The following is a 14,052-nucleotide window of genomic DNA, read 5'->3' as shown; positions in this document are numbered from 1 at the left end:
CGCATACATGAAAATAAAAGCGCATTGTGGTGCTATGAAAAATTTGGAACCAAAAAAATAGAATAAAAGTAACATAGTAAAATGAAAATTAACGAAAATAATTACAAAGAAAAATAAAATAACGTAAATTAATAATTAAATTAAATTAAAATAAGAAAATTTTAGAAAATTAAGGCAAAATTAATGAAAATTTAAGCAAATTTTAATGAAAATATTTGAAAATAAATTAAAGAAATTTCGAATAATAAATAGATTTTATGAAAATAAAAGATACTTTAAATGAAATCAAAATTTTTTAAATTAATGAAAAGGAAATAAATTAAATAATTTTAAATAAAAGGAAAAGTGATTTTTAAAAAATAATCTAATGAAAAATTAAATTAATTGAAAATTAAATAAGAAAATTTAACATAAATAAAATAAAATAAAATTAATTTAATGAAGAATTTTTAAATAAAATTCAGTGATTTTAATTAAAAAAAAAAAATAATGATTTTAATTTTCGATACAATTTTAAAGGAAATTATAAGTGAATAATTTAGAAATTTTTAATGAAATTTTTGAAAATAATATGAATCAACGATCTATTTATTAAATATTTTTAACAATTTAAAATAAAATTTTGAGAAAATATGCAACAATGTTTAAAAAAAGTCAAAATGAAATTACTTTGCTACCACAGCATGGTTGTTCTTTAGTAATATTGACTAAACAGCACCAATACATACATAAAGCGACGCTATGTTATACTCATATAATACGAAAAGGAAGAAGAAGAAGAACTAAATGTGTTTAGCGATGTGAGTTGCCGACGGCATGTTTGTGATCGGGAATAAAATACGAGACATCGGTAAAAGAAGGTTTTCGGTGAAAATATTCTGGAGAAAATTGAAACGAGTAAGTATTTATATTTTTTCTTTATTTGATTTTTAGACATTTTTCACGAATTGTGAGAAAAAAAATACGAGAAAGCTGAAAAAGAAAATTATTAGAAATTTTGACATAAAATTCTTATATTTCCTAAGGTAAGTGTTTATTTTTTATTTATTTTAATTTAAAAAATAGTTTTCAACAAGAAAGTATCTCTTTTTTGATATATTTTGTGGTCCTGAAAAGGACCGATTGTTTTGTTGTAAAAAAAGATTTCTCCAAATTGCGTCAAGAATTTGTTTAACCGCCGAAACCGTACAAGGTACGGCCTTGTCTCTTCAAAGCATATACGACATCCATAGCGGTGACGGTTTTACGCTTAGCATGTTCGGTGTAGGTGACAGCATCACGAATAACGTTTTCCAAAAACACCTTCAGAACACCACGAGTTTCTTCGTAAATCAGGCCAGAGATACGTTTTACACCGCCACGACGAGCCAAACGTCTAATAGCTGGCTTGGTAATACCTTGGATGTTATCACGGAGCACTTTCCTGTGACGTTTAGCGCCACCTTTTCCCAAGCCTTTACCACCTTTACCACGACCAGTCATTTTTTCACTTTAGTTTATTTCACTTATCACTTCACGAACAGTTTGAGCACTAATGTTTTTTTCCGGCGATTCCGCTCGTATTTATACAAAATTTGAGGCTCTCTCCAACCATTTAACGCACAAGTAAAGTATGTACAGTTATATGTGTGTGTGTACATTTGCCGTTAGTATTGTATGTTCTCTCTTGTGTGTGCGTGTACATTTGGTATACGGATAGGTAAGAATTCACTAACATATCAACCCCGAAAGTTGATGCTAACAGCACAATTTTCTATAAATACTCGTTTTCGTGGCGATGGCAACGTTATTACAGTGTCTACCGTGTTTGTGTGCATATCTCTAGTGAAGTGAAAAATCATTAGTGAATAAAGTAAAAAGTGACTAAAATAAGTCAAAGTGAAGACTTTATTGCGTTTTATCTTCGAAAGAGATAAAATTTTGTTTATTTTTGGCCAAAAAAGGCAAAATATCGAAATTTTATATTCGGTCTCTCAAAAAAGTGAGACGCGAATAGTAGTCAGCAAAATTGAAAATTTGCTGATTTGGCACGAGGGTTGATTGAAGAAGAGGAAGCAGTAGCTGCCACCACCAAAACAACGTTGCTGACGGGAAAAATCAACCCCGTCAGCACTCCTGAAGTAGGAGGTTTCTCGCCAAAACTAAAAATGGCGGGAAAGGAGATTACTGGGCCGGTGAATTTAAATTCCACTGGCAATGGCGTAGCTGTGGGTATATTTGCCAAACCAAATAAAGCAAATATACCCAAAAGAGGTGATTATGCTGCATCTGATGGTGCTACAAGTGATGGGGGCCATTCAATTAGCTCCGATGTGGTTAGGCAACCACGTAAAAAACGCTGCCACTGCAACGTAGGCAATTCTGCCTATGATAACGTGAAGCTGGAAGCTACAATTCGCCAGCTTGAAGCCCGTATTGCTCACTTAGAGCAAGAAAGGAGCCGTATGGCAGCAGAGCTGGCTGCTGCCAACCAAGCGCTAGCCAAATGCGCTATGATTGGCCCCCCCAGCAAGGAGACCGTAGTGGCTACCGAGGCAGCCGAAGACCTCGGTATGGCGGATGAGGAGATGAATGTCGCACCGCCGGCGACTGATAAAAAGAAGGAAGTCTCGAAAGGTGCCATACCAAAAGTACGGTATGTACTGAAGGAGGTGAAAAATAAGGACCAACCACCCAACGCAAATACCCCTGTGGCTGGTAACAAGACTGCTGCCGTTGCTGTCAACCAGGTTCCTGTCCCTGCTGTCACCAAGGCTGCTGCTCCTGCTACGAAGAAGGCAAATACCCCTGCCAGGCAAACAACGGAGAAGATGGATGCTGGTAAAAATATGCCAGCCTTCAAAATATTCGGCGCTAGTGTTCCGGAGATCGCCGGCATCCTCAGGCAGCACTTACGTCCAGGTGAGTTTTCTATCACTTTGGTCCGTCCGTCCGTTTTGGCGTTGAAGGTCAAAGGCCTCAACGCTTTTAATTATGTCAAGCAAATCTTGACAGAGCGTGGGTATAAATTTTATACCCATACCCCCAAGGAGTTACGTCCTTATATGCTTGTCATAGAGGGCTTAACTAATGAATATACGCCTGAGGCGGTAAGTGAGTTCCTCACTACCAAATCAGGCCTAAAGGTTGAAATTGTTGGTCTGACCAACATTTCATACCGCCTATGGCTTTTGCGTGTAAGCAAAAGTTCGGACATTTTGGGGCTGTATAACCTCAAAATGATAATTGACTGCAATGTCAAGATCCGTAAGGATAAAGGTAGTGGCATGCAGCAATGCTTCAACTGCCAAGGTCACGACCATATCGCGACCAATTGTACAATGCCAAAGCGCTGTAACAAGTGCAATGGAGATCATGGTCCCAAAGAGTGTCCTGTCCCTCCAAAGGGACAAGACACTCTTGTTGAATACACCGACCCGGTATCTGGGGAGGTTGTTAAAAAGGTGGCACAGCCCTGTTACTGCGTTAACTGTGGCAAATACGGACATCCTGCTTCGGCTAAGGATTGTCCACACCGTTTGGCAATTTTAGCCCGCAAAGCTAAAGCCAAGGCCGACATACAGGCCAAAAATGAGGCACGTTCTTTACGAATTGCTGCCATTGGCTCCAGCACGACATATGCTGGTGTCGCAGGTGGCCGTGCAAAATCGGCCCCTCAACAAGTCCCAGCTAGTAACGGTCCACGTTCTAGCAATCGACCTCCCCAAAAAGAGGTAATTTCTCAATCTGAGAATATTGTCCAGTTCTTTGGAACGGACTTTTCTCAAAAATGCGAGAAGGCTAGGACATTTGGTCCTATCTTTCAAAAAATAATGGCATCTTCAGGCATTGACGCCGCCATGTCTGCCTGGTTGTTATGCATTGCTGGAAATGTCCAGTTTTAAGGTAGTTTTTGTTAATGTGAACTCTTTGATTTCACTATCAAAGAGACACTATTTGAAGTTGTTAGTTGAGGAGAGGAGGCCTGATGTACTCCTTTTGGCTGAGCATAAGCTCAACCCTTCTCATAATTTTAGTTTAGAGGGATATAGGGTTTTTCTCCAATATCGTGATGGGGCGCAACGCGGGGGTGGTACCGCGGTTGCTGTTCGAGATGGTATTCGCTGTGATCGAATACCACTCTCAACCGGACATATAGAATCCTGTGCCGTGAGGGTATGGAAGGACGATGGCTCCACTGTAGCTTTCGTCTCAATGTACCTCGCACCCAATGTGACACTACGGTCCGAAGATATTTTGCGGGTTTTTGACCTATATAACTCTGGGGAAGTTTTGATCGGAACCGACCTAAACGCGAAGCACACTTCGTGGGGAGGTAACGTGAGAAACTGCAGTGGACTAGTTTTAGACAGACTTTTACAGGACTGCCTAGAATTTGACGTAATAAGGTCGGATATTCCGACTAGGGAGAATGCGACATCTGCCTCATATCTAGATTTATTTCTGCGTACACCAGGACTCCCTCTGGTTGGCGGCGGAAATATTTCTATGGCATTTGATTTTGAATCGGATCACAGGGCGATTCAAATTCAATTAAATTTGGGGAGTCTGGCGAGAAATGAAGGACAGAAATTTCTGAACTTCAATCGCATGAATGTAGGACGATTTAGGCGTCAGCTTAGGTTAGGGCTTGATGAGTGCACACTACCATCTAATAGAAATGCTTCAATAGATGAGGTAGATAGGTGTGTGGAAAATCTAGGTGAGATTTTCCGCAATGCTATAGAGACCTCTGTACCTAAACAGAGAGTTAGGCCTAAAACTCTTGGAGATCTTCCTCCGAGAATTTTGGGCTTTATTCGAGAGCGTCGCAGGCTATGCCGCACTCTCCGAAGATCTGTGGATCCAGATAGATTTCCTGCTCTTAGAGCGGATATCAGAAATTTGGATCGCATAATTGAGGACTCTGTTCGAATCTTCGAACAGGAGAGACTCACAAATTATTTAGGGAGAATAAGAGTTGATGGGAAAACTTTTGACAAAGTCAAAAGGGCAGCTGGACTAGATACTAGAGAACCTGTTAGTCAGCTGGTGGACAATACAGGTCGACTTATTACAGACGACGGTGAAAAGGCTGAAGCCTTGGCAGACCATGTGCAGGGTGTTTCGCCGGCCATGGGAGGACCGAGTGCTAATTTCTCAGGAGGACCAGTTAATCGGTTTCCTGGGGAACATGATGCCCTCCGTAGCTCAGTTAATCGAGCTACCGAGGGGATCAGCGAGCGGTCCCCCATGGTAAATTTCGGCGATACATTTACTGCAGATGGGGCTATTGTTGAAAACGCCACTCGTTGGAACGAGGGTGGTTTTCTTCGCGCCGGTTGTGTGGGCAGGGCAATCGCCCGTAGGCCAGCACGTAAATCCTGCGGTTTGGACAGAATACCCGATACCGCCTTAAAAAAGGCGGGAGAGGTTATTTTTACGTTCCTGGCAGTGTTATTTAATCACTGTCTGAACCTGGGCTATTTTCCCAGGGCATGGAAAGAGGCTATGTTGGTTCCCATATTTAAGAGGGGTTCACCTCTGGGACAATGTAGTAGCTATAGGCCGATATCACTTTTATCGGCCTTCGGTAAACTCTTCGAGTCTTTCATTTTGGAAAGATTAAATAAACTCGTAGAGGATAAAAGGGTGTTGAAGGACAACCAGTTTGGGTTTAGGGCAGGCCTATCCACTGTCCATGCCCTAACTGTTCTCTCATCCTATGTGGTTTCAGGTCTCAACAATAGGGATGGCACTATTGCAGTTGGACTTGATTTTTCTAAAGCCTTTGATACCGTATGGCATCAAGGTCTATTGTTTAAAATGCAACGGTTTGGTTTTGATCACCAAACTGTGAGGTTAGTAGAAAGTTTCCTGTCTGATAGGTATTTCAGAGTTAGGGTAGGTGAGCGACTATCTAGTCGCAGACCTGTACTGACTGGCGTGCCCCAGGGCTCCCTCCTAGGGCCGATGTTGTTTAACATCTATGTCAGTGACATGCCTACACCTCCACGAGGAGGGTTAGCATTATCATACGCCGATGATGTGCTTGTGGCGTATACGGCCCCATTACTTCGTATAGCTGAAGCACGTCTGAACATTTATCTTGAGGTCTTATATAGGTTCTTTACCATATGGGGCCTCAAGCTAAATGGGGACAAATGTTCGGCAATTGTATTTACCGGGAATACTCGATATGTTCGTCCAAATTTTACAAGGTACCATCCGGTCGTGAAAGTTGGACCTCATAATGTAGAAATAAAGAACAAGATAAAATACCTTGGGGTCATTTTTCAAAAGAATTTTGACTTCAATGGACATATAAGTTTTATCTTGGACAGAGCGAGGAAGGTCTTTTTCAGCTATCAAGGGCTGATGAAGATGCGGGATGGCCTAACTCCCGAAGTTAAGTTGCTGTTATATCGGCAAATAATGCGTCCTATTGTTGCCTACGCTTTTCCTGTCTGGTTTGGCATCTCGTCCAGCCAGATGGAGAGGCTTAGGAGATGGGAGCGTAGTGTCCTGGCTTCATGCTTAGGCATGAGTGGACTAACATTTAGTCAGGATGGAACTGTCAGAAGGACCTCTAATAGGGCCATATATGACAGGGCAGGTGGGGAAAGAATTGACAGGGTCCTGGTCTCAGGAGCACTGGAATTCTTAGACAAGACTGACGGACTGAATAACAGTATGGTGGAGAATGCTCTGCGTTGCAGCCTGGACGTGGATGAACTGAGGACTGCTAGGTACCTACCACCGGGTGCCCTAAAAAGACTAGATGAGGAAGGGTTGTTGTACGTCGATGGTGAACTTCGCTTCTACCATCGACGTTACAACACCCTTGATGTAGAAGATACTGTGTACAATAGTACACAGTAAATGTAAAAAATGTAAATATTGTATATATTGTAAATAGTAGTTTGTAGAAATTAGCTTTAAGTATTAGATTTAAGTCTTAGATTTAAGTTTTAGTTTTAAAAAATTAGTTGATTTCGCCCATTTTTTATTTTTGGATTTTTTGGGGCATTTATGTAAATTTTGAATTTAATTTTTCTTTTGTTTGAAAGTGTGCGGATGGCTAGGCCACAGCAATTTATGTAATTTATGTAGTATGTAGCGAATAGCTATAATTATTTTTTAAGGTTTTAGCACAGTAAGTCACTACTGTTAGCATGTAAGAAGTATATCCAAATAAATGTGACCTTTGTCAAAATTGAATTGAATTGAATTGCTTAAGTGAAGTGTTTAAAACTAAAATAAAGTGAAAATGTCTGGTCGTGGTAAAGGTGGCAAAGTTAAGGGAAAGGCAAAGTCCCGTTCCAATCGTGCTGGTCTTCAATTCCCCGTCGGTCGTATCCATCGTCTGTTGCGCAAAGGCAACTATGCTGAGCGTGTTGGTGCCGGTGCTCCCGTCTATTTAGCCGCTGTCATGGAATATTTGGCTGCTGAAGTCTTGGAATTGGCTGGCAATGCTGCCCGTGACAACAAGAAGACTCGTATCATTCCCCGTCACTTGCAATTGGCCATCCGTAACGACGAAGAATTGAACAAATTGCTGTCTGGCGTTACCATTGCCCAAGGTGGTGTATTGCCAAACATCCAAGCTGTTCTCTTGCCCAAGAAGACCGAAAAGAAAGCCTAAATTATTTCGAAAGGTATTATGGAATGAAAAAGAAGAAGAATACAGACCATCGTATGATTCCATAGAAAAATCAACCAATCCGTCCTTTTCAGGACGACAAAAAATATTTGAAAAGAGAAAGAAAATTGCGTCAAGCTACATTTGTATGAAAAAAATAAAAATTCTCAATAATTTTGTATTAGCCGTTGGCAGAATAACTGTTTTTCAAGTTCAAGTTCAAGTTTATTTTTTTCATCTGCTCTCTACACATAGTTATTTAATAACTTATTAACTAACAATATTTCTTAAGTCTATAGATTAAAAATACTTAGCATAAAGTCTTATTTTTCTAAGTTTATCTAAATAATACGATAAGGGGGGGTCACACATTTAATGTTACCTAAAATTAATTCAAAAAATTCTATAATACTTTAATGTAAATAAATTAACATTAATGAATTCCCTTAAAAAAAGATGAATAAAAAAAGGGACCCTAAATAACTGTTTTTCGTTGTCAGTTGCATATTTGTGTTGTCGTTGTTGTTGTCTCTTATGATTTCAGGAATAGAGCGAGCGCGAGAGAGGAGAGATCGTGGCGTCACCAAATGAGTATGTATACTATGAGGTAGAAGAAGAAGCATGTGGCAGTTGGTGGTGGCTGGCTGGCTGGGTAGTAATTTTATGTGAAAAAATCGTACCCCGGCGCATTCTTGGGGAAGGCATAAAGTAGACGATTTGCAAGGGAATTTTGGCGGCAAAGTAGTGTTTTGGTGGAAATAAATCGACGCATACATGAAAATAAAAGCGCATTGTGGTGCTATGAAAAATTTGGAACCAAAAAAATAGAATAAAAGTAACATAGTAAAATGAAAATTAACGAAAATAATTACAAAGAAAAATAAAATAACGTAAATTAATAATTAAATTAAATTAAAATAAGAAAATTTTAGAAAATTAAGGCAAAATTAATGAAAATTTAAGCAAATTTTAATGAAAATATTTGAAAATAAATTAAAGAAATTTCGAATAATAAATAGATTTTATGAAAATAAAAGATACTTTAAATGAAATCAAAATTTTTTAAATTAATGAAAAGGAAATAAATTAAATAATTTTAAATAAAAGGAAAAGTGATTTTTAAAAAATAATCTAATGAAAAATTAAATTAATTGAAAATTAAATAAGAAAATTTAACATAAATAAAATAAAATAAAATTAATTTAATGAAGAATTTTTAAATAAAATTCAGTGATTTTAATTAAAAAAAAAAAATAATGATTTTAATTTTCGATACAATTTTAAAGGAAATTATAAGTGAATAATTTAGAAATTTTTAATGAAATTTTTGAAAATAATATGAATCAACGATCTATTTATTAAATATTTTTAACAATTTAAAATAAAATTTTGAGAAAATATGCAACAATGTTTAAAAAAAGTCAAAATGAAATTACTTTGCTACCACAGCATGGTTGTTCTTTAGTAATATTGACTAAACAGCACCAATACATACATAAAGCGACGCTATGTTATACTCATATAATACGAAAAGGAAGAAGAAGAAGAACTAAATGTGTTTAGCGATGTGAGTTGCCGACGGCATGTTTGTGATCGGGAATAAAATACGAGACATCGGTAAAAGAAGGTTTTCGGTGAAAATATTCTGGAGAAAATTGAAACGAGTAAGTATGTATATTTTTTCTTTATTTGATTTTTAGACATTTTTCACGAATTGTGAGAAAAAAAATACGAGAAAGCTGAAAAAGAAAATTATTAGAAATTTTGACATAAAATTCTTATATTTCCTAAGGTAAGTGTTTATTTTTTATTTATTTTAATTTAAAAAATAGTTTTCAACAAGAAAGTATCTCTTTTTTGATATATTTTGTGGTCCTGAAAAGGACCGATTGTTTTGTTGTAAAAAAAGATTTCTCCAAATTGCGTCAAGAATTTGTTTAACCGCCGAAACCGTACAAGGTACGGCCTTGTCTCTTCAAAGCATATACGACATCCATAGCGGTGACGGTTTTACGCTTAGCATGTTCGGTGTAGGTGACAGCATCACGAATAACGTTTTCCAAAAACACCTTCAGAACACCACGAGTTTCTTCGTAAATCAGGCCAGAGATACGTTTTACACCGCCACGACGAGCCAAACGTCTAATAGCTGGCTTGGTAATACCTTGGATGTTATCACGGAGCACTTTCCTGTGACGTTTAGCGCCACCTTTTCCCAAGCCTTTACCACCTTTACCACGACCAGTCATTTTTTCACTTTAGTTTATTTCACTTATCACTTCACGAACAGTTTGAGCACTAATGTTTTTTTCCGGCGATTCCGCTCGTATTTATACAAAATTTGAGGCTCTCTCCAACCATTTAACGCACAAGTAAAGTATGTACAGTTATATGTGTGTGTGTACATTTGCCGTTAGTATTGTATGTTCTCTCTTGTGTGTGCGTGTACATTTGGTATACGGATAGGTAAGAATTCACTAACATATCAACCCCGAAAGTTGATGCTAACAGCACAATTTTCTATAAATACTCGTTTTCGTGGCGATGGCAACGTTATTACAGTGTCTACCGTGTTTGTGTGCATATCTCTAGTGAAGTGAAAAAAATTCAAGTGAAAAATGGCTCGTACTAAGCAAACTGCCCGTAAATCGACCGGTGGAAAGGCTCCCCGTAAACAACTAGCTACCAAAGCTGCCCGTAAGAGTGCCCCAGCCACCGGCGGTGTTAAGAAGCCTCATCGTTTCCGTCCTGGTACAGTTGCTTTGCGTGAAATCCGTCGTTACCAGAAGAGTACTGAATTGTTGATCCGCAAATTGCCCTTCCAACGTTTGGTTCGTGAAATCGCTCAAGATTTCAAAACTGACTTGCGTTTCCAGAGCTCTGCTGTTATGGCCTTGCAAGAAGCCAGTGAAGCCTACTTGGTTGGTCTTTTCGAAGATACTAACTTGTGCGCCATCCATGCTAAGCGTGTCACCATCATGCCTAAGGATATCCAATTGGCCAGACGTATTCGTGGAGAACGTGCTTAAATTCTTGACGTTTTAAAAGCAACAATTTTACAACAAAACAATCGGTCCTTTTCAGGACCACAAATATTTTACAAAAAAGAGATATTTTTACTCAATCTACAATTTTTAGTATTTTTTTGAAATAAATAAAAATAATTTAGGGCTATGATTATTTTTCAACAATTAACATTTTTTATAATAAAGATATATTTTTTGATGTTGTTTTTTTTTTTTCGTTGATGATTTTTCGACACTTTATTTTTTTATTTAATTTTTTTATTTTATTTTGATCGAATATTTTATTTTTTGAATTTTATTTGAATTTTTTGAATTATCCATTTTGATATTTTCCTTTAATTTGCAAAATTATTATCATTTTTGTACTCCCTCTTCGAAAAAAAATGCAATGACTCATAAAAACAACCACCACATACATTTTGCTAACGGGATTTTTTTTGTCCATTTTGTTTTTTTCCTTTTCCCGTTAAACAAAAAATTGCTCTCTTTATGATTTTTGGCGCGACATTTGTCTATTTCTCTCATTTTATTCCCCTTCGATCATTTTTTTCTGTTGTGGACTATTCAATTTAACGGGAAAAATTCTCTGCCTTCAATTTCTACGAATTATTTCATGTGAATTTTAAAAATTTCCAGCTAAAATGTTGCCCTCCTATTTAATTTTTTTCAGGAATGATGTATGAAATATGTTTTTTTCATTTTCAGCAAAATTTTGAATTGTTTTATACGCATTTTAAGACATTTAAATATGAATTTTCTCCATATGGAATTACAAAATTATTTATGCCCGATGTATTTAGAGAAATTGGTAATAATTTATTATTTTCAAAAATTGAAGAAGAAAATAATTGATTTGTTCAGAATTTTGATGTAAAATATAATTAAAAGTATTATAAAAAGGAATTCCAATAATATCTACCTTTGAAGTTGATCGAAAATCATTTTTGTAAAACGCAATTAATTTCATGACATTTCTAAGTGTTCTAGTTGATATTTGCCTGTAAAGAGGAATTTCTTTTTGGGAATATTTTTTTATAAAATTAACAAAAAATTGACAAAATAACGTAGAAAATGGCTTTTAATACTATTTTTTATAAATTATAGAACAAATTATGTTAAAATTCACAAAAAATATTGCAAAATGAAAATACATAACCGTTTGTCAGTGAATGCCTGTACATTGGTAGTATGAAGTATTCTGGGGATTTTGTAACTTTTCCCCGTAAATTATGACTTTTTGTGAATAATGTTATATTTTGATGTAAATATACAAATTCTGAAATGTTTTTTAAGAAATTTTTATAAAACTTATTAAGATTTGAGCTTTCAAATTTATTTCAAGAAAAACTTTTCTTCATTGAAATTATGCCAACAAGAGGATTTCTGCTGTCATAGACCACATAATAATTTCAATTTTTTCACATAGTAAAATATGAAATTGCATCAATATTTTTCTTTGATCCTAAAGTAAACATATCAGGCTACATTTTCAAAAAGAATTTTCAATTAAATTTTCGTAAAAAATTTGATTTTTTTAAATTTTAGTTGGAAATTTGTGATTACATTTTTATAATCTGCCAAGTTAAACGTTTATAATTCACAAACGGCAAGTGATAATTACACCAAACTTTCTTTAAAACATAGCCTGAAATCTATACTTTAAAGGTATAAAACATTTTTAGTGAAAATTATCAAAGCTTCTTCAGGAAAATTTAATTTCTCCGAAAACTTTTGTAAAAAATTAAACACGCTTCCACACAATCTTTCGAAAAATTTACCAATTGACTACTATGCACATCTCATCTTTTCGATGTACCTACACTTTAGCTCGCCGCTAACAAAAATAATAGTACACATAAATTTGTGAGTGTATTTGTGTTAACAGTGAAATATAAACCAAACAGTGAATAACCATGTCTGACGCCGCCGTTGTTGAAGCCACCGCCTCCCCAGTTGCCGCTGTTGAGAAAAAGGCACCAAAAAAAGCCGCTGCCAAAGCAAAGAAGCCATCAGCTGCCCCTACCCACCCTCCAACCCAGCAAATGGTTGATGCCGCCATCAAGACCCTGAAGGAACGTGGAGGTTCATCATTGCCCGCCATCAAGAAATACTTGGCCAGCACCTACAAAGTAGATGCCCAAAAATTGGCCCCCTTCATCAAGAAGTACTTGAAAGGTGCCGTTGCCAGTGGAAAATTGATCCAAACTAAAGGTAAGGGTGCTTCTGGTTCATTCAAATTGTCTGCTTCGGCCTCTAAGGAACCCAAAGCTAAGACTGCTGAAAAGAAGAAGAAGGCCCCAGCCGCTGGTGACAAAAAGAAGAAGGCTGCCGCCCCTAAAAAGGCCGCTGGTGAGAAGAAGGCAGCTGCCAAAAAACCCTCTGCCGCCAAGAAGACCGCTGAAAAGAAGAAGGCCGACAAAACAAAGGCAAAGGCTGCCAAGAAAACCGGTACAGTTAAAGCTAAACCAGCAAAGACCGCCGCCAAAGCATCTGCCACTAAACCAAAGGCACCCAAGGCAAAAACTGCAGCTGCTAAGCCCAAAAAGGCCGCAGCAGCAAAGAAGCCAGCTGCTAAGAAAACCGCCGCCAAGAAGTAATTTTTCCCAGAAAGATTACTTTTTCCACAATATTTTCGATATTCGAAAACATACTATCTAACAGCCCTTTTCAGGGCTACAAATTAAATTAAAAAAGAGAAAAATATTTTCAACAGTTATCGTATATATTTTTGTTACCTAAATAAATAAGTAAATTTGTACACGTGTTTGATTTTGGGAAAAAAAATTACTTTCGCTAATTACTGTTCTTATTAGGTAATTTTATTGAGCCAATATAATCGAGGACGCCACTGGATTATTTTTTAACCCAGGTCATAAAAGATAATAAAATATTTAAATTTTTTCCTAATTACCCACAGGTCATAATTCTCGAAAATCCCCATAATTTGGTCAATTTTATAATTTCTACTTAATTTTGAAAATTTTGTCATTTTCATATTCTCTCAAATTTCACAAATTTCACCCAGAAATGACATTTTGGCAAAATATTTACATTTTCCATCAATATATTTTTTCCTTTGAAAATTTCTGCCTCAGCCTTATATTTCGTTGCTTTGCCGTTGTGCTGTAACAAAATGCTCACACATACATGATGCCCATTCGATGTTGATCAACGACGGCAAGGCAAATCACCACTAACACACGCACACATACACGACGACGATGGCTGTTATAGCATATCGCACAAGCAAGCAAGCAAAGGTTACACATAGGCACATATGCGAGTTAGCTAAATGCATGGAAAAATCATTGTATAGAGAAAAATATATTTCTTATGGAATTTTATTCGTTTATTACTAAATAATGATAAATTGTAGCTTCAACAAAAATATGATCTCTTTTGAAA

The 14,052-nt window shown here is 36.6% G+C and overlaps 3 protein-coding genes across 3 annotated transcripts; 1 reads left to right on the top strand and 2 right to left on the bottom strand.

Annotated features, from left to right (window-relative positions):
- Nucleotides 1-1,109: 1,109 nt before the first annotated feature.
- On the bottom strand, nt 1,110-1,516 carry LOC131806135 (histone H4). The gene has a single exon (XM_059130062.1). The coding sequence runs from the start codon at nt 1,480-1,482 to the stop codon at nt 1,171-1,173; it is 312 nt and encodes a 103-aa protein (XP_058986045.1). The 5' UTR covers nt 1,483-1,516; the 3' UTR covers nt 1,110-1,170.
- A 7,981-nt stretch (nt 1,517-9,497) lies between these two features.
- On the bottom strand, nt 9,498-9,904 carry LOC131806134 (histone H4). Its single transcript, XM_059130061.1, has one exon. It carries the CDS (start codon nt 9,868-9,870, stop codon nt 9,559-9,561), a length of 312 nt encoding a protein of 103 aa, XP_058986044.1. The 5' UTR covers nt 9,871-9,904; the 3' UTR covers nt 9,498-9,558.
- A 2,656-nt stretch (nt 9,905-12,560) lies between these two features.
- LOC131806197 (histone H1-like) lies at nt 12,561-13,244 on the top strand. The gene has a single exon (XM_059130156.1). The coding sequence runs from the start codon at nt 12,561-12,563 to the stop codon at nt 13,242-13,244; it is 684 nt and encodes a 227-aa protein (XP_058986139.1).
- Nucleotides 13,245-14,052: the final 808 nt, after the last annotated feature.

Source organism: Musca domestica, unplaced genomic scaffold (assembly GCF_030504385.1).
Source record: "Musca domestica strain aabys unplaced genomic scaffold, Musca_domestica.polishedcontigs.V.1.1 7, whole genome shotgun sequence".
Classification (NCBI taxonomy): Eukaryota; Metazoa; Arthropoda; class Insecta; order Diptera; family Muscidae; genus Musca; species Musca domestica.
The sequence above is the reverse complement of the archived record's forward strand: the minus strand, read 5'-3'. Positions and strand labels throughout refer to the sequence as shown.

Excerpts from the sequence above, each read along its gene's own strand:
- LOC131806135 (XM_059130062.1), bottom strand. The coding sequence starts at position 1,482 with ATGACTGGTCGTGGTAAAGGTGGTAAAGGCTTGGGAAAAGGTGGCGCT.
- LOC131806134 (XM_059130061.1), bottom strand. The coding sequence starts at position 9,870 with ATGACTGGTCGTGGTAAAGGTGGTAAAGGCTTGGGAAAAGGTGGCGCT.
- LOC131806197 (XM_059130156.1), top strand. The coding sequence starts at position 12,561 with ATGTCTGACGCCGCCGTTGTTGAAGCCACCGCCTCCCCAGTTGCCGCT.